The sequence below is a fragment of the Podarcis gaigeae genome, assembly GCF_964106915.1.
Source record: "Podarcis gaigeae genome assembly, chromosome: 12".
NCBI lineage: Eukaryota > Metazoa > Chordata > Lepidosauria > Squamata > Lacertidae > Podarcis > Podarcis gaigeae.
In genome coordinates, this window is record NC_139688.1 from 48,056,667 (window position 1) to 48,074,359 (window position 17,693).

The 17,693-nt window shown below is 44.8% G+C and overlaps 2 protein-coding genes across 3 annotated transcripts in view; one reads left to right on the plus strand and one right to left on the minus strand.

Moving 5' to 3' along the window:
• LARS2 (leucyl-tRNA synthetase 2, mitochondrial) overlaps positions 1-8,505 on the minus strand; it is a 62,936-nt gene extending 54,431 nt beyond the window's left edge. The window contains exons 1-4 of one of the 2 annotated variants that reach the window (XM_083705635.1): positions 8,375-8,505; positions 5,228-5,483; positions 4,656-4,784; positions 739-830 (exon numbers count right to left, since the gene is read on the minus strand). In XM_083705635.1, coding sequence (XP_083561761.1) covers positions 739-830; positions 4,656-4,784; positions 5,228-5,461 — 455 coding nt within the window. In that variant the 5' untranslated portion in view covers positions 5,462-5,483; positions 8,375-8,505. Of the gene's footprint in view, positions 1-738; positions 831-4,655; positions 4,785-5,227; positions 5,484-8,357 lie in introns of both variants that reach the window. The other variant, XM_083705636.1, reaches the window with a different exon arrangement.
• Positions 1-17,146, plus strand: part of DPPA2 (developmental pluripotency associated 2) — a 32,413-nt gene extending 15,267 nt beyond the window's left edge. The window contains exons 2-8 of the mRNA XM_083706076.1: positions 11,212-11,380; positions 12,291-12,389; positions 14,101-14,170; positions 14,340-14,538; positions 15,195-15,347; positions 16,195-16,252; positions 16,890-17,146. Coding sequence (XP_083562202.1) covers positions 11,213-11,380; positions 12,291-12,389; positions 14,101-14,170; positions 14,340-14,538; positions 15,195-15,347; positions 16,195-16,252; positions 16,890-16,997 — 855 coding nt within the window. The 5' untranslated portion in view covers position 11,212 and the 3' untranslated portion in view covers positions 16,998-17,146. The remainder of the gene's footprint in view (positions 1-11,211; positions 11,381-12,290; positions 12,390-14,100; positions 14,171-14,339; positions 14,539-15,194; positions 15,348-16,194; positions 16,253-16,889) is intronic.
• Positions 17,147-17,693: the final 547 nt, after the last annotated feature.

Genomic DNA, 17,693 nt, shown 5'->3' on the forward strand with positions numbered 1-17,693 from the left:
TACTTACTGAACCTCATTTCAATTACAGATTAACTAAAACCAAATCATTTTTTAATATTAATATGAGTGACACAATTTTAAGAAAAAAATCTTATTTCTGGTCCAATATGGGAAGAGTGAGCTGCAAATTCCTACATACATAGTGTGTAACTGATGCTCCTCATGCATTCACACAGTTGTATCATCCTACGTAAGAGAAAGTTTGGCTTAATACCTGATGAGCTAGAGGAAGTATGCACAATCCTAGGTGTTGGTACCAGGCACAGTTATAGACAAATTCAGTGGTGCCCCGCAAGACGAATGCCTCACAAGACGGAAAACTCGCTAGACGAAAGAGTTTTCCGTTTTGGAGGCGCTTCGCAAAACGAATTTCCTATGGGCTTGCTTCGCAAGACGAAAATGTCTTGCGAGTTCCTGCGGGTTTCCCCCCCCTTTATCCCCCCTTTTTCTAAGCCGCTAAGCCGCTTATCTGCTAAACCGCTAATAGCGCTAATCTGCTAATCCGTGAATGGGCTTGCTTCGCAAGACGAAAAAACTGCTAGACGAAGAGAATCGCGGAACGGATTCTTTTCGTCTTGCGAGGCACCACTGTTCTAATGACAGAGACATTGCTAGACATCTCTCTAACCTGGGGCATTTTCTGTAGAGCAGAGGCTAAAAGAACATGGAAAGGAGCAAGAGCAGCAATATTCTGCTTCAGAACTGACACATGCATAAAGCAGCTAGAAAAACAAACACCTTTGTGTCCAGTCTGCTGGATGCAAGCCATGATCAATTGCCGCATTCTCTGCAGGTAATCCAAATGCATCCCATCCCATTGGATTTATCACCTGTAACAAAAATAAGAAATGTCACCCTTTGTCACTTTCCAGAGTGGATTTAGCAACACCTCCAGGGCTCAAAATAATGAAGCATTTTTCAAAATTCAGCATCTTTGCTGTTTCATTGAATCATCCAGACTGTGCCTGTCACAAACAATTTAGCTTTAAGCGCAATGTACAGGATACTTTAAAGAAAAATTATCTAGCAAGAATCAAGCCTGCCCTTCGTGTACTCTGCATGCATAACACCTCTCCAAAAAAAGGTAGTACTGTATACAAATTTAACTAATAATAATAGGTTGGAGTTGGACTTAAATTATATCTGATTAAGCTGGAAAGAGCAGAGGTATAGCACATCACGACTATGATTTAAAATAGGTACAAAGCATAACTTAAAATAGATATGTGTTTTATATGAAATTAAAAGATATATATTTATCAAAGTAATATATCCAGCAGTGCAAAGTGCCTTTATTAACACTTCTATTATGACATGACACTGGTGCTGTTACAGACTTCACTGTTGAAGACTTTGCTGTTACAACAATGAATGCTTTAAGAGCGCAACAGCACATTAGATAACTAGAATTAAACTTTTAGAGCAATTACCAGCAGGAATTAATTACTATTTATCAAGGGTAGGCAATCACATCTCCAGGTCTTTGAAAGGTTCACTAGGCTGTGAGGCCCAAGCCTACACTGATTATGCTAAAAAAACCCACCAAATTTAAATTTAAATTTAATGGAATGTTTATACAGTACTTTCCTGTATTTGCAAGGGGAGAACAACCTGAACAGACTTTAGCTATTGTATTTAACCCCCATCTTAGCAAATTTGCAGTGTGATCTTGCTATATTAAGCACTGTATACAGTTATTAGTTATTGTTCTAGTAGGCCTTCTTTCTGCTAATGCGTCAATCTCACACTTCCAGGGAAACCACGCAAGAGACTGAGGAAGAGTATTTAATGAGCAACATTTCAAAGTGCAATGTAAGCCTCACAAATAAGCTTTTCTCCACTGCACATCAAGTAGGTGCCAACAGTAGTTTGCATGCCATATTTGGTTATTCTTAGCCAATGCTTGTATACTGAGAGGTGCCTAGCTTTCATTTAGCATCTTAATAAATATTCATGTTAATAGATGGAGTGAAACACACCCTGTAAAGTTCCAGGACAAAGACATAAAATATACCCCTCCCTCTTCTGAATTCTCTGCACATGCCAGAAAGACCTGGGAAAGGGATGATGGAAATACAAGGTACAAAAATGGCTGCCTAGAACACTAAGCCCATTTGTGGCCACTTATGTATCTTATATAAATATACATCCTGTGGACCTTTGTGTAAGAAGGACTACTGCCCATTCCTTAGTCTCTGCAGCAGATGTATTTAGCTGTTATTGTAGAGCTAACTGTATTGAAACAAAAATACATTAGGGAAAAAACCATTTCAAGCCTACTCTCAATTATCCATAGATTAATCTCAGAAGCAGATGTATTTATCTGTTACCATGGAGACTAATGTAGCCTTCAAGATACATTTGGGGGGTTGGGGGTGGAGAGACATCATTTCCAAGTGCATTGTCTTTTAGCTCCAGATTGTGAATAGATTTAAAAGGTGTTATAAAAATGCACTTTGCTGAACTTGCGACAGGCCAGCATTCAAAGAGATGGGAGTGCAAATAAGACCAGGGATGTTGCTGGAATCAAGGGTGTCAGTGCTTCAATTTCAAGTAGTAAAATATTGTGGGCAAAATTACAGAGACTGTTCTTTTCCTAATTTGTAAGCAGCAAAGGGGAAGAGGAATAGAAATGTAGAAGGCAACATATGGAATGCTCCCACCAGTTCCTCAGTTTCTGAATCACTGTTCCTCACTACTGGAACTGGCATCGCCATCCAGTAACACAGATCTGCAAGTAAGATATTCTACTGAATTTGTATTAGGGCAACAACCTTTAGCTGATCGGCTAAATTAATGCCAGCATGAATCAGGGTTAACCAAAGTGGCGATCCCCAGATATTGTTGGATTCAAACTCATATCAGCCCTAGGCAGCATGGTCAATGGTCAGAGATGGTGCAGCCATATCCAGAGGGACCCACGTGGGCTATTCCTGTTATAGACAAAGGGCACATTTGTACATGCTAAGCCATGGGTAGGCAAACTAAGGCCCAGGGGCCAGATCCGGCCCAATCACCTTCTAAATCCGGCCCTCGGACGGTCTGGGAATCAGCGTGTTTTTACATGAGTAGAATGTGTCCTTTTATTTAAAATGCATCTCTGGGTTATTTGTGGGGCCTGCCTGGGGTTTTTACATGAGTAGAATGTGTGCTTTTATTTAAAATGCATCTCTGGGTTATTTATAGGGCATAGGAATTCATTCATTCCCCCCCAAAAAATATAGTTTAGCCCCCCACAAGGTTGGAGGGACAGTGGACTGGCCCCCTGCTGAAAAAGTTTGCTGACCCCTGTGCTAAGCTATGGCTCCTGTCTTGCATAAACTACAATGTTCTGTGTGCTACTGCACCCAGCACCTTTGCTCCTGCTTAGCTCCTCTCTTTGTAGGAAGCAATAGTCCAAACCTCATGTTCCAGTTCAATGCTCCCAAAGAAGTCAAGATTTCTTCCCCCTACCTCTCACACTCAGGGGGAATTCCAGCAAACCAAGTTTTCCATCAGCCAGGCTCTCACCCCGGTTCAGAGTCACAGGACTGTCTCACGCAGCACCTAGCCTAAAGTTCTATAGCCTGCCTGCCAGCACGAAGCACCTTTACCCCTGCATCTCCCCAAAGTGGCTGACCTCGCTGCCTGCAGCAGGGCTGCTGTTATAGTAAGGACCACACCCCAACCCCACACCCCAACCCCAGCTGCATTCACTCGGTTAGTACATACACACTCACACCCACCCACTACAAATTATAACAACACTGTTGCCTGCAGCCAGATGATACACAGATCAAGCAACTATTGCAGTGCAAACACACACTCTTGCTGCCTGGGAGAGCAGACCACGCAGGGACCGGGATGGTTCAAAGCCACCCTCTCCTGGTTTGTGTGCTCTCCCTCTTGTGCCACTTAGTTGTAAAATACGGCAAGTTTGCAAACTGTACAGGTTTTTAATCAGGCATTACCTAAGATGAAGAAGTATTTGTTATATGCCCAGGTTGATGTATATAAGTATGCCACTTTTAGCAGAAAGGGCCGGAGTGGAGTAGAGAAGCAGAGAACAACACAAGCAATCTGAAGCGAGGAATATGCTGAATAATTACTTATAACACAGCCCCTAATTCCGTTATAATCTGGTTAAGGTCCTCCCAATTTGTGCTTTGTGATTAAAGGTAAAGGTAAAGGTACCCCTGCCCGTACGGGCCAGTCTTGACAGACTCTGGGGTTGTGCGCCCATCTCACTCAAGAGGCCAGGGGCCAGCGCTGTCCGGAGACACTTCCGGGTCACGTGGCCAGCGTGACATCGCTGCTCTGGCGAGCCAGAGCCGCACACGGAAACGCCGTTTACCTTCCCGCTGGTAAGCGGTCCCTATTTATCTACTTGCACCCGGAGGTGCTTTCGAACTGCTAGGTTGGCAGGCGCTGGGACCGAGCAGCGGGAGCGCACCCCGCCGCAGGGATTCGAACCGCCGACCTTTCGATCGGCAAGTCCTAGGCGCTGAGGCTTTAACCCACAGCGCCACCTGCGTCCCGCGCTTTGTGATTAGCTGTCATTAAATAAAGGTTTCAGGCTCGGCCTGTTCCTAAGTGTGTTTTGACTGTCCTCAGAAGCAACAAGCCACTCATTTCCAAGCACCTGAAATATTATCCAAACAAATGTCAATAGTTACCTGAAATCCTCTCATTTTCTGAAACCGTGCTATCGTGTCGCTTATGGTGTAGACTCGAACATGGCCCATATGCAGCTTCCCAGAAGGATATGGAAACATTGACAGGACATAAAACTTTGGCCTTGATTTCTAGACAAAATGATAAGCAAAAATAAAGTCTGCAAGATAGAACTTTGGGGGGGGGTGGAGTTTAATTTTAAACTACATTTATTTTATTATTTTTTTTACAAATCACGCTTTTGTCTTTAACCCCCAATTTTTAAAGAAATCTTAAAAATAGGACTGCACTTTGACCAGCAAATCAGAAAATAACAACAAAAAGGATGTCACCTTTCTTATGAGCAGTAATCTTTGTTTATTAAATTACAAGTTCTCATAATTTAATTCAATATTCTAAAAAGACACCTCCATTGAGAAGCAGGTAATATGCCATTATATTTAATGCAATGGGCGAAATCCTAAGTCCATTTAGATGTGCCGCAGTGTATGGCCATTAACTTTCCTAAGAGCACCTAATACAGGGGGACAAAAGGAATTCAAGAGCACATGTTCAATTTTGCCATAATCCTTACATCTATTTCTGAAGTTTGGTCGAACTGTTCCTTTATTCTGGAATGCCACCAGCTTTCAACTTCCCTCCTAGTCTCCACTTTATAGCTTGTTTCCCACTTCCCGGTTTCGCTGAATATGGACCGAATGAATCTTGGAATTAGCTTTTTCTCCCACTTAACTGGGTTGAATGATCCATCTAATTGTCTTCTCCAGTGTTTGGGACGCATGAGACATCTCTGGTAAATGAACCACATTTTGCAGCTTTTGTTGAAAGCCCTGTAAAAAAATGGAATGATCTTAACTTAATTGTGGTAACCAGCAGCCTTGTTCTCTATTTTAACAAAATAGTGTTTTCCTTTCTTAAGGCTTCTAGGAATGAAAACAATCACATTTAAAGACAATAGTAGGCTCAAGAGACTGATGAGGTTGCATTCCTCTGTGCTTTTAAGAGGCACATGAAAACTTTTCTAAGATTGCAGAGGCAGGAAAATGAATTTTGAGTCTTATTGTTCAGAACCGTGATATTGTTTGCTGCTGTATGACAGCATAGTAGCCAGCGTTGTTTCTATTTTATTATGGGAAACCTCTCTGAAAAGAAAACTGATGTGTCTTTATTCTTTAAAATGAAGCAATACAGGTGAAATCCTGGATAAGAGGAGCCTGCATAACAGGAGACTAAGGGGAGATATGATAGCCATCTTCAAATATCTAAAGGAATGTCACATGGAAGATTGGAGCAAGCTTATTTTCTCCTGCTCTGGAAGGTAGGACCCCAATGAATGGATTCAAGTTACAAGAAAGAAGATTCTGACTAAACATCAGGAAGAATATGGAGGTTTCCCAGAGGCAGAGTGCTCCTGTCTGGAAGTTGTTTGGAAAAGTCCCAGCAAAGGAAAACCTACAGAAATACTCTAAAATAATTCAGCAGAAGTCAGCTTCCTCAGCGAGGAAGTGCAAAGAAAGAGCCTTGCCACCCCAACCCTCAATCAAGTCTAGCTGAGCCATCAGGCCATGACTTTAAAAACAGAAGTAGCAGCTGGGAAGGGAGGAGTTCAGGGATTAAAAAATAATAATAATTTTATAAGTTGTGTGTCTTTGTTTCTCAATTTGATCCTTTTACATGGTTTTGAATGTATTGCGGTATTTTAGGCATTGTGACTTGCAGTCATTGTTTAGTAATTATTTACTGTAATTGTTAAGAGTGAATTTCTGTTTCATTATTTGCTGATATTTTGAGAATTTTATTGTGTAGTATTATTTTCTAATAGGTTATTGAATATTTATTTTACATGTTCCATTTTAAACTTACGTTTTTTTATGACTTTCTGTATAGGATCAGATTATTATAATAGGGAGTGTGTTCTTTGCTGTTTATTTTGTTGCTGTAAACCACCTTGCGTATAGTAATATAGAAAGGCGGCATACAATTTAAAAGCAAAATGAAGTAGTTGAGATTCCTGAACTGCAGGGGACTGGACCAGATAACCCCTGGGATCCCTTCCAATTCTATGATTCTGGGATTTAAATGCCTTTTGGCCAGTTTATGATCTCCCCCTCTTTGCCTATGTATATTTCTAGCTACCAGCTTTGGGTTACAATTTAGCTATCTAGTGAAGCCCATAAAAACCAAAGACGCACCACTGTGTGTCATTATCTTCGCTGTGCTACTGGACTCTCTTGAATTAAAGTCATTATTACTCCAGAATGCGGCAGCTAGACTGGTGATTGGAAGCGGCTGCCGGGACCCTATAACACCAGTCCTGAAAGACCTACATTGGCTCCCAGTACGTTTCTGAGCACAATTCCAAGTGTTGGTGCTGGCCTTTCAAGCCCTAAACGGCCTCAGGCCAGTATAACTGAAGGAGCATCTCCACCCCCATTGTATAGCCTGGACAGTGAGGTCCAGCTCCGAGGGTCTTCTGGCAGTTATCTCACTACAAGAAGTGAAGCTACAGGGAACCAGGCAGAGGGCCTTCTCAGTGGTGGCACCGCCTTGTGGAATGCCCTCCCATCAGATGTCAAACAGATAAATAACTACTCAACTTTTAGAAGACACCTGAAGGCAGCCCTGTTTAGGGAAGTTTTTAACATTTGACTTTTTATTACGTTTTTATATGTGCTGGAGGCTCATTTTATTACGTTTTTATATGTGCTGGAAGCCACCCACAGTGGCTGGGGAAACGCAGCCAAGATGGATGGGGTATAAATAACAAAATTCTTATTATTATTATTCACTGACTCCAGGGATAGCTGATGAACTCCAACACTGAAACATAGGTTCTATGAGCTAAGCCTAGGCTCAAATGAAAGATTTAGGTTCAAGGAGGAAAACTCTTATCAGTTTAGGGACATTTTTAATGCTTTATGCTTTAGCATGTTTTTAATATTCTGTTGGGAGCCGCCCAGAGTGACTGGGGAAACCCAGCCAGGTGGGCGGGGTATAAATAATAAATTATTATAAATTATTATATTGCAGAGGATCTGCCCCACACGTGAAGAGCAAAGGATCCCAATACACCAGTGGCTGAGAAGAAAGGATTAAGATCAGAATTGCTATATTTGGATCATATATGAAATTACGTGCAGGACTTAAGAATGATTATCTCTGGAGGACGAGAATACAGGAACACAATTTGCTTAATTTGGAATGTATAAGGGCCTTTATAAATTGTATTATGATTTGATATTGTAATAATGTGGCCCACATTGGAGTGTTATTAATGAAAAATAACATTTTTTTAAAAAAGAAGAGAAAAGGATCCCATGCACAGCAAGTTTCCACCTTTGAGGAATCTGCTTCGTTTTGTTTTAAACACCCGCGACCCTCCCTCAAGCTCCAAATAGCAGCTTAGCCAGTGGGGGCGGGAATACACATATTTAAAGGAAAAAGGGCTCCTCCTGAGCGCATATCCCAACCAAGGAATTTTGTTTCCAGTACCACAACGGGGCACACGATCCTGTCACACCCCGCTTCCCTCCCCCTCCTTACCGCAGCCCAGTTTCAGACGAAGGTCGGGGGTGGGGGAGTTAATGCAACTTTAAAAGCGCCCCAAAATAATAATATAAAAATAATAATAATAAATTCCTTGGTGATGTCTATTGCAAGCCGCCTAGAGACGTGCCCGTGAAACAACCCCCTCCCCCGCCGACCTCCCGTGCTTGTTTACCCAAGAGAAAAGAGATAAGAAGGCTCGGGGCCCGAGTTCCAGCCAAGGGGCGGCTCGCGTGTATGTGTGTCCCCCTCACGCCTCGGACCGGCAGGGCGCCGCCATCTTTGGCCCTCCTCGCGAGTGCGCAGGCGCGCGGGCAACCCGGCGGCGAGGGGGGGTGGTCAAGCGGGGAGCCAGCTGACGGGCGGGGGCGGGGCAGCGCGCGCTGCTTGAAAAAGGAGGTTCCGGCCACAGCGGAGCGTTTCGCAGGGAGAGGCGGCGCCGCGCGCCAGGTGAGTTGACTGGTGGGGCGGAAGCATACGTGCTCTTCCTTCTTGGTGTGTTGTGGGACTCGCATTTCCCCTGATCAGAGATAGGGAGAATTGTAGCTCAGTGGCGCCTCGTACCAGCCAAGGGCGTAGTAGCCAAGAGGGGGCAGTTGCCCTTTCTTCCTATCAATACAAATCAATACAAATATGAGATTCTCCCCGCCTCCCCACAACAAAATCCTGGTTGTGCCCATGGTACCAACTTTTCTCAAATTTGGGTTCCCAGATGTTGTTAGACTACAATTCTCATCATGCCCGACTGCTAGCATGGGTGGTTCCCAACATATATTTTTTGGCCATGTCCCACCTAAAGGTAAAGGGACCCCTGAGCATCATCATCATTTTAAAGGGACCCCTGACCATCATCTTCATCATCATTTCTATCTTACAATACTTTAAAGGGACCCCTGACCATCATCATCATCATCATCATTTCTATCTTACAATACTCAAGGCGGTTTACAAGCTGAAGAAACAAAAAAAGTACATATTATAACAATCTAAAGCAATACAAAAATGTGATAATAAAACATAACTTTAAAATAGGCAACCTCCATAAAAAAGTAACATTCAACAATCATTAGAATAGTATAAAATAATAATATCAACATATAAAAGTTAAATAGAAATTCACTCTACAGTTACAATAATATCTAAACTATAATCAATTAAACAACGGCAAGCCACAGTACATAAAACAATAAAATACACATTGAGAAGCAGAGAGTGGGGCAAGGCAGGTGGAAGGAGGCCTTGCCTGATGGAGTCTCTCCTCTCACAGTTCTTCCTCCTTCTTCCTTCCTTATGAGGAGACCCAGGGCCGGAGGGTGGGGCAAGGCAGGTCCAGTCGCGAACAACTCTGGGTTGCAGCGCTCATCTCACTTTATTGGCCGAGGGAGCCAGTGTACAGCTTCCGGGTCATGTGGCCAGCATGACTAAGCCGCTTCTGGCGAACCAGAGCAGCGCATGAAAACGCCGTTTACCTTCCCGCCGGAGTGGTACCTATTTATCTACTTGCACTTGAAGTGCTTTCGAATTGCTAGGTTGGCAGGAGCAGGGGCTGACCAACGGGAGCTCACCCCATCGCGGGGATTCGAACCACCGACCTTTTGATCGGCGAGTCCTAGGCTCTGTGGTTTAACCCACAGCACCACCCGCATCGTTAGACTACAGTTCCCATCATCCCAGACTGCTAACATGGGTGGTTCCCAACATTTTTCTTTTGGCCATGTCCCACCTAAGCATCTCTAAAATCCTAATACTCCCCTCCCTTGTGACATATAATTCTTATTATTCAAAAAGTGAGCTCTTGTTCACGTGGAGGAAGCCTAACAGGCCATTCACTGTTAATAACTCATTCTCAAATTGCCCCCCCCCCAAATCAAATTGCCCCCCTGTGGGTCGTGTGCCCAATGTTGGGAACCACAGGCCTAGCCAGAGGGGAAGGTGGGCAGATCCAGTAAATAAAAATACTTAACTAACTGACCAGTCACATTGCAGATAGCTCAGCTCTGCCCCCCCCAAAGCAAAACTCCTGGCTATGCCCCTGACCGCTGGTTCTGCAAATAGGGATGTTGGGTAGTCCAACAACATCTGAGGACTTGAGCTTGAGAAAGGCTGCCTTATGCTGACCACCTTGGATGAGAGATTTGTTGTTGTTGTTTAGTCGTTTAGTCGTGTCCGACTCTTCGTGACCCCATGGACCAGAGCACGCCAAGCACTCCTGTCTTCCACTGCCTCCCGCAGTTTGGTCAGACTCATGTTTGTAGCTTCGAGAACACTGTCCAACCATCTCGTCCTCTGTCGTCCCCTTCTCCTTCAATCAATCAATCAATCAATCAATCAATCAATCAATTTCCTTTATTCGACCGATAGTCAGAAATAAAACACAGAAATAAAACACAATACAGAATTATGAACTAAAACATCATAGGGGTACATGAATAAGGTAGGGCCACAGCACTAAACCTCTCACAGATAACCCACATCAAGGCATTCAATTGTACGTTTCCGACGCTTGAGTGCCAGGAAAAGGAATTTAGCCACTGACAAAGTTGTTTTCCTAGAAGACTTCTTTAGCAGATATGCTGTCTGCTTTCCTCTTTGTCGGGGACTAAGCTGGGGTAAGTATGGGGTTTTAAGATACTGTCTTAAATCGTTGTAGAAGGGACAGCTCATTAAAATGTGCTCTGTGGATTCTACCTCACCCTTTTTTTTTCTTTTTTTTTGGAGAACACTGTCCAACCATCTCGTCCTCTGTCGTCCCCTTCTCCTTGTGCCCTCCATCTTTCCCAACACCAGGGTCTTTTCCAGGGAGTCTTCTCTTCTCATGAGGTGGCCAAAGTATTGGAGCCTCAGCTTCAGGATCTGTCCTTCCAGTGAGCACTCAGGGCTGATTTCCTTAAGAATGCATCGGTTTGATCTTCATGCAGTCCATGGACTCTCAAGAGTCTCCTCCAGCACCATGAATGGAGGCTCGCAATGCTATTTCCCTCTATTTTTCTCTCTCTCTTTCTCTTGGCTTAGGATGTCTCGAAAGAGCCGCAGAGTTGTCAAATTGGCATCGAAGACTCCTCCAGAAATGAGGATCAAGGGGGACTCTTCGTGTGGTTCTCCTTCCTTGGATTACAGCACCTTGAAAAGGACGGAATTGCAACAATGGTGTAAGAAGTTTGGCCTTCGTGCTACAGGGAAGGTGAGGGGACGCTGCCACAGTTCATACCGAACCTCCTGCCCTGTCCTCATCCCACTATTGGAAGTTAAGTGGGAAAAGAAACTGCACATTTCCAAATTTCTGTTTGGTTATATCCTCATTGTGAACAGTGAAGAAGGAAATCTTTTCTCAATCCAGGAAGCCCTGTCTATTCACAAGCAGCAGCAGCAGCCATTCTCTTAGCCTAAGGCAGAATACATTTTGTGGTAATATCTAGCTGCTAATAATTAAAGACATTTTGTGTCTTTCCCAGCTGGATGAATGGGTTTTGGCTATATATCTCCATTACATTATTTTCTTAAATATTTCTGCTGCCTTTTAGTTGTTTTTATTGTGTCTTGTACAACACCTTCAGATGTGTGTGAGGAAGATGAGTAGTAAATTAATAATAACAGTGAGCAGCTACTCCAAAGGTTGCTTTCCTCTTACCTATTCCTTATTTCCTTTGGTATTCTGTCTGTTAAATTATGAACCTGTGGTCAGGGTCTGTCTTATATTTTAGCTTATGTGCAGCACTTAGAAAATCACCTGTGCTTTGCAGCTGTTAATAATATATTTTAAAATAGTTCTTAACCCAAAGATCCCTGATAAATAGAATGGCATCATTTACCTGTTTGGGTTGGGAGCCGAATGCCCTGTCACAGCCCAACACTGACATACAGTATGCTCTTTTCCCAGCTCAGTGTCCTCAGTAGGTGCAACTAGCTGCCATATTTATTTTCCACAACGCCCTCCAATTTGTGGCATTGTGGGGAGCTAACAGCTCCCAGTGCTTCCAGTCTCTCTTGCCAGGCAAGCCTTCCACTTTGCCCAGGAATGTCTCAAACCTGGAACTGGCCCAGATCTAGGGTTAAATACATACTTATTTCCCTTTCTCCACCCCAATGCCCAGAATGCAGAACTTGTGGAAAGGCTGAAAGCCTTTCACAGAGACCCTGAGCCGAGAGCGGAAGAAACAAGTAAGACTGACGTGACTCTCCACGATCCTGAGGTAAGTAGCTCCAGGTCAAAGATGGTGGGGCCTCAGATATCCATATGCTGCATAGATCAGCCACGGATCGAGTGGGGAAATGCAAGTCTATGTTAGAAATAAGATCCTGGTTTCTGGGTGGGATAAGAAAATTAGGGCAATGGAACATAAGAAGAAGCCTGCCGGATCAAGCTAAAGGCCCATTTTGTCCAGCACTCTGTTGGCCAACCAGATGTCAGTGGGAAACTCAAAAGCAAGATCTGAGTCCAACAGCACTCTCCCAAGCTGCAGTTCCAGAGGCAAACTTCCTCTAACAGTGGCGGTAGAACATGGGGTGAGGAACCTTCTTGGCTCTTAGGTCAAGATCTTTATCTGATTCCTCCCTACAGGCCAAATTTGACTGGTGGCTGAGACATCCCACCAGTCAAGCACCTGACGTCATTGTGACTTTATTTGTTTATTTTATTTGGGAAAAGTATTTATAAACCACCCCCTTGCAAAACATCAGGTCAAGGCAGTGTGCAGCAACCTAACCCTTTAGGAGCAATGCGGAGAAGGATTACATGATTGACAGGTGGGTTATCCTGCTCGTCAAAATGCCTTCTGTGGGGTTTCCAAGGTGCATTGTAAGGAACCCTAGGCTCATCTGTGGAGTTAATCTCGGAACAAGTGCCATTGCAGGCCTCGGCTTGGCAAGCCAAAGGCCAGCAAAGTTTGGGCCGCATGTGCAGAATTGAACTTGCCCATCAACTGCCGTACATCAGCTGACTGACAGATGGGTATGGCTTGGGGGAAATGGCCTTGCAAGCCAAATTGAACCCCTGGCGGGCCAGGATTGGCCCGTAGGCTGACAGTTCCCTACCTCTGAGGTGGAAGAAAGCTGAAGGGAGTAGAAAGGAACTGATAAAGTAGGGTTACCACACATCCCTGGTTCCCGGGGACAGTCCCCACATTTGCAAATCTGTCCCTGGACAAATTCCATCCCCGGAATGTCCCCAGATTTGCAAGTCTGTCCCCAGGAAACGTGGCAGTGGCAGCCTCAGCAGCCCAGAGCCAGCCTAGTAGCACAGTTGGCTCTGGCTGGCTTCAAGAGCTCCTTGCTGCCATGGCACCCGCCATTTTTCCTTGCCAGAAGTTCCTATATGATGTGTTGCACACAAGATATGGAGGTTTCCCGGAGGCAAACTGGCCGGCGCCACGGCAGCAAGCAGCTCATGAAGCCAGCCAGAGCCAACTGCACTACTAGGCTGGCTCCAGGCTGCTGACTGCCGCCGCTGCTGCCACTGCTGAAGGGGAACTGGGGACGTCCAGCAGTACGGATCTCCTGCCCCCTGCCCCCTTTGTTTTGACTGATCGGGGGAGACTCGGGAGTTGTGGGTGGGCGGCCGTTGCCCAGTATTTTAAAAACTCTGTGCATATCTGTTTCACAGGGTGCGAAAGAAGGGCTTTGCACCATATGCATGTGTGCTTGTTTTGGATCTTTTGCCTCACCATCCCCACTACTGACTCCCTGTTGCTACTCAGTTTCAAAAAAAAAAAAAAGTGTCCCCAGATTCATTGAAAAAAATCTGGTAACCATATGATAAAGTGTCCAAAATAGTGCAAAGAAAAAGGGGAAATTTCCTACTTTAGTCATGGGGGAGTCATGGTTTTAGGGGATGAGGGAAAGCATAAAGTTGAGAGTGAAGGGGTGAAGCTGAACTGTCACTAACACTAACACCCCCCCTTCCAGACCCCTCTGACAGTCCCTCCTCTGGACCTGGCCAAGGATGTAAAAACTGAGCCCTCTGCAGAGAAAGCAGGTGACTAGTTGCTGTTTTTTAAGGAAGGGGCTCTACTTAAGTCTTGAAAATAAAAACAGACTGGTGGGAGGACTCTGAGGCTGTGCAGAACGGGGTTTGAAGAATATCGGTGAAGGCAGGCCTGCCGAGATCGACAAGGTTAAGGCAGCCCTACTTTTCCTTTTTTTAGATGTTATCCATGGTTGGTGTGTGGTTCACGGCATGGTGCTGTACCACCCTGTGTCCAGCTGGGCTCCTCTGTTGCTCCGCGGAGGTTCTGTGTGCGTCCAGGATGGGGAGAACATTGTCCCCTTTCACCTGACCCCGCTCACGAGCCCTGTCCCTGATGGCTTCTCCGACAACTACATCTGTGAGAGCTGTGTGCTCAGGTAATAATAAATTTTGTTTATACCCCGCCCTCCCCAGCCAGAGCCGGGCTCAGGGCGGCTAACACCAGTAAAAATACAGTAAAAACATAATAGAAAAAAAACCCCAATTTAAAATACAGGTTAAAATGCAATTTAAAACGCAGCCTCGTTTTAAAAGTAGCCCATCGATCAAAAGCATAAGGGGAGGGAAACATAAGGGTCAGACTGAGTCCAAACCAAAGGCCAGGTGGAACAGCTCTGTCTTGCAGGCCCTGCGGAAAGATGTCAAGTCCCGCAGGGCCCTGGTCTCTTGTGACAGAGCATTCCACAAAGTCGGGGCCAGTACTGAAAAGGCCCTGGACCAATCTAACCACCTTGCGACTTGGGGCCTCCAAAGTGTTGTCATTTGTGGACCTTAAGGTCCTCGGTAGGGCATAGCAGGAGAGGCGGTCCCGTAGGTACGAGGGTCCTAGGCCACAAAGGGCTTTAAAGGTCAAAACCAGCACCTTAAACCTGACCCTGTACTCCACCGGGAGCCAGTGCAGTTGGTAAAGCACTGGATGAATGTGAGCCCGCAGCAAGGACCCTGTAAGGAGCGTGGTATCGCTGACTCCTCTCCTTCTTGTGGATCCTCTTCTCCATTCCACCTTTAACCCATTCCTGTTTCACCATCACAGGAACAGGGAGAAGCCAAAGAGATGTCCCACATGCCTGCAAATACAAATGAAAAGAAACCGGGCTACTTTGTCCCAGGGCCAGACCCTTCTTCGGGGGAGTATGTCTCAGTCATCATTCCTTGCAGGGGGAGACATCTCTAAAGACAGAAGGAGGTGAATAAAGAATCCACAGAGCTGCCTTTTCCAGACTATATGCATGTAGGGGAAATATGACGGAGCCTGACTCTTTCAGTAAAGCGATCAAGTGCCTCTGGTTTTGGTTTTGGGGGATGGATGGATGGATGGATGGGACGGACAGTGGGCGATGCATGAACTATGTGAAGTTTCAGAAAGGCTGGTACTTGAGAACTGTGCGTTGTCCAGGAGAAGCTTGGATTTTCACACACGTCCTGCAGATAAAATGAATAGTGATCAGAAAAGGCCTTAATATACCTGAAGGAGCGTCTCCACCTCAATTGTTCAGCCCAGACACTGAGGTCCAGTTCCAAGGGCCTTCTGGTGGCTCCCTCTCTGTGAGAAATGAGATTACAGGGAACCAGGCAGAGGGCCTTCTCGACAGTGGCGCCTGCCCCATGGAACATCCTCCCGTCAGATGCCAAGGAACTAAACAACTGTCTGACTTTTAGAGGCAGCCCTGTTTAGGGAAGTTTTTTATGTTTGGTGTGTGTGTGTGTGTGTGTGTGTGTGTGTGTGTGTGTGTGTGTGTTTAATATCCTGTTGGAAGCCGCCCAGAGTGGCTGGGGAGGCCCATAAATATAAATAAATAATGAATTATAATTATTATTAAATTATTATTAGTGGCTCCTCTTCCTTTCACAAGACAGTTGAGACCTTGTGTGCAGAATGGCAAGTCGGTCTCTTCTCCACACCCCCCCCTTTTTTTTGCTTGGAAATGGTTGTTGTAGTAGAGGGGAGTTAGCTTAGGATAGATCGGTGAGGTTACATCCTGCCACTTACCTAGTGCTTAACATCTCTCTTCCACCCTCCCCTGGCTCTGCAGGACCTTTGAGATAAAAAAGCTGTACCAGCCCCAAGAGGACCAGGCTTATGCCCAGCGGGTGAGTCCCCGGCAGCAGTGCTGGCATCCATCTGACAAATGCAGTTGTGCAGCAGCAGGATGAGAGGCCAAGGTGCGGGAAAGGTGGTAAAAAGGTGATCTATGCTAAGGGTGCTTAGGAAAAGACCCACCACACAGGCTTTGGGGGAAGATAAAAGGGGGAAGAGGAAGACCGTGTCCATGGCCTTGAGTTCCTGGGAAGGAAAATCAAGAGACAAATACGCATCATCAACAACAAAGATGTGCCTGGGTATACCACTCTAAGCAACAGATTTATACACACAAAATAATTTGCCAGCCTTGATCAACAACAACAGAAGACCTCTGTGTTAAAATGCAATCTACAGAAATTTTAACTTGCAACCATAAGGTGCCAAATTATTTTATGGTTGCATTTGCCGATCGTTTTGTATTTTGTATTTTTGTTCCCTGTATTTTGTATTCAGTATTTTTGTTCCCGTATTTGGTTCCCTGTATTTTGTATATTTTTGTTCCCGTTCGCAACTAGAGGTACCACTGTATTTTTTTTCCCCAATCAGAACTATAAAATGGTGATTTTCTTGAGCCAGAATGAGAGTATTATTTGTTCCATTTGTGAATGGCAACCTTTTGCCCATTTCCCTTTTCTTTTCATTTAGGTGGATGGGATCCTTTCCCAGATGGCCAGTGGAGAGCTTGGTATGGACCGAGTGTTGCGTCCCCTCCATCCTTTGGTTGTTCATTCCCCAGCTCCTTTTGAGAGATGAGGAGTACCTAGAATGTTGGAACTGGCAGCAACGGACTAGGGAGACCCAAAGAGCTCTATGATAGTAACCAGATAAATGTTTTTATCTAGTCCACAGTGTGTCCTGTTAACCTTTTTTCGTGTGTTGTAATAAACGTAATAGAAAATAAATACTGGATCATTCCTGCCACATATTCTGAACAGAAAAGTCTGTTTAGCCTCTTCATTTCCCTCCCCATTTGCTGGCTGACAGTTCTGCGTCAAGGCCTAGCATCCTTTTTTGAAGGAAGTACAGTGGTACCTTGGTTTTTGAACGTCTCCATCAACAAACATTTCGTTTTTGAACACCATAAACCCGGAAGTAAATGCTTCTGTTTTTGAACACGCCTCAGAAGTCTTAAAAGCTTCCGTTGAGTGTATATGTTATTTTTCTCAATTTTGTCTATTAAATTGGCAGACTGCCCTTTGTGCCTCAGTTTTCGAACGTTTTGGAACTTAAACAGTCTTCCGGAACAGATTACGTTCAAAACCCAAGGTACCACTGTATTCCCGAAGGCTAGGTAACAGTTGCTGTCTAAGACTTCCAGAACACCTTATTTTGTTTCACCTGTTCTTTGATCTAGGCAACTTTCTGCCAGTCCCATTGCAGCAGCTGGATCCTTTGCAGACATGCAGGCGCTGTCTACTACAGGTTTCAAAAGCAAACTTCTTTCTTTTT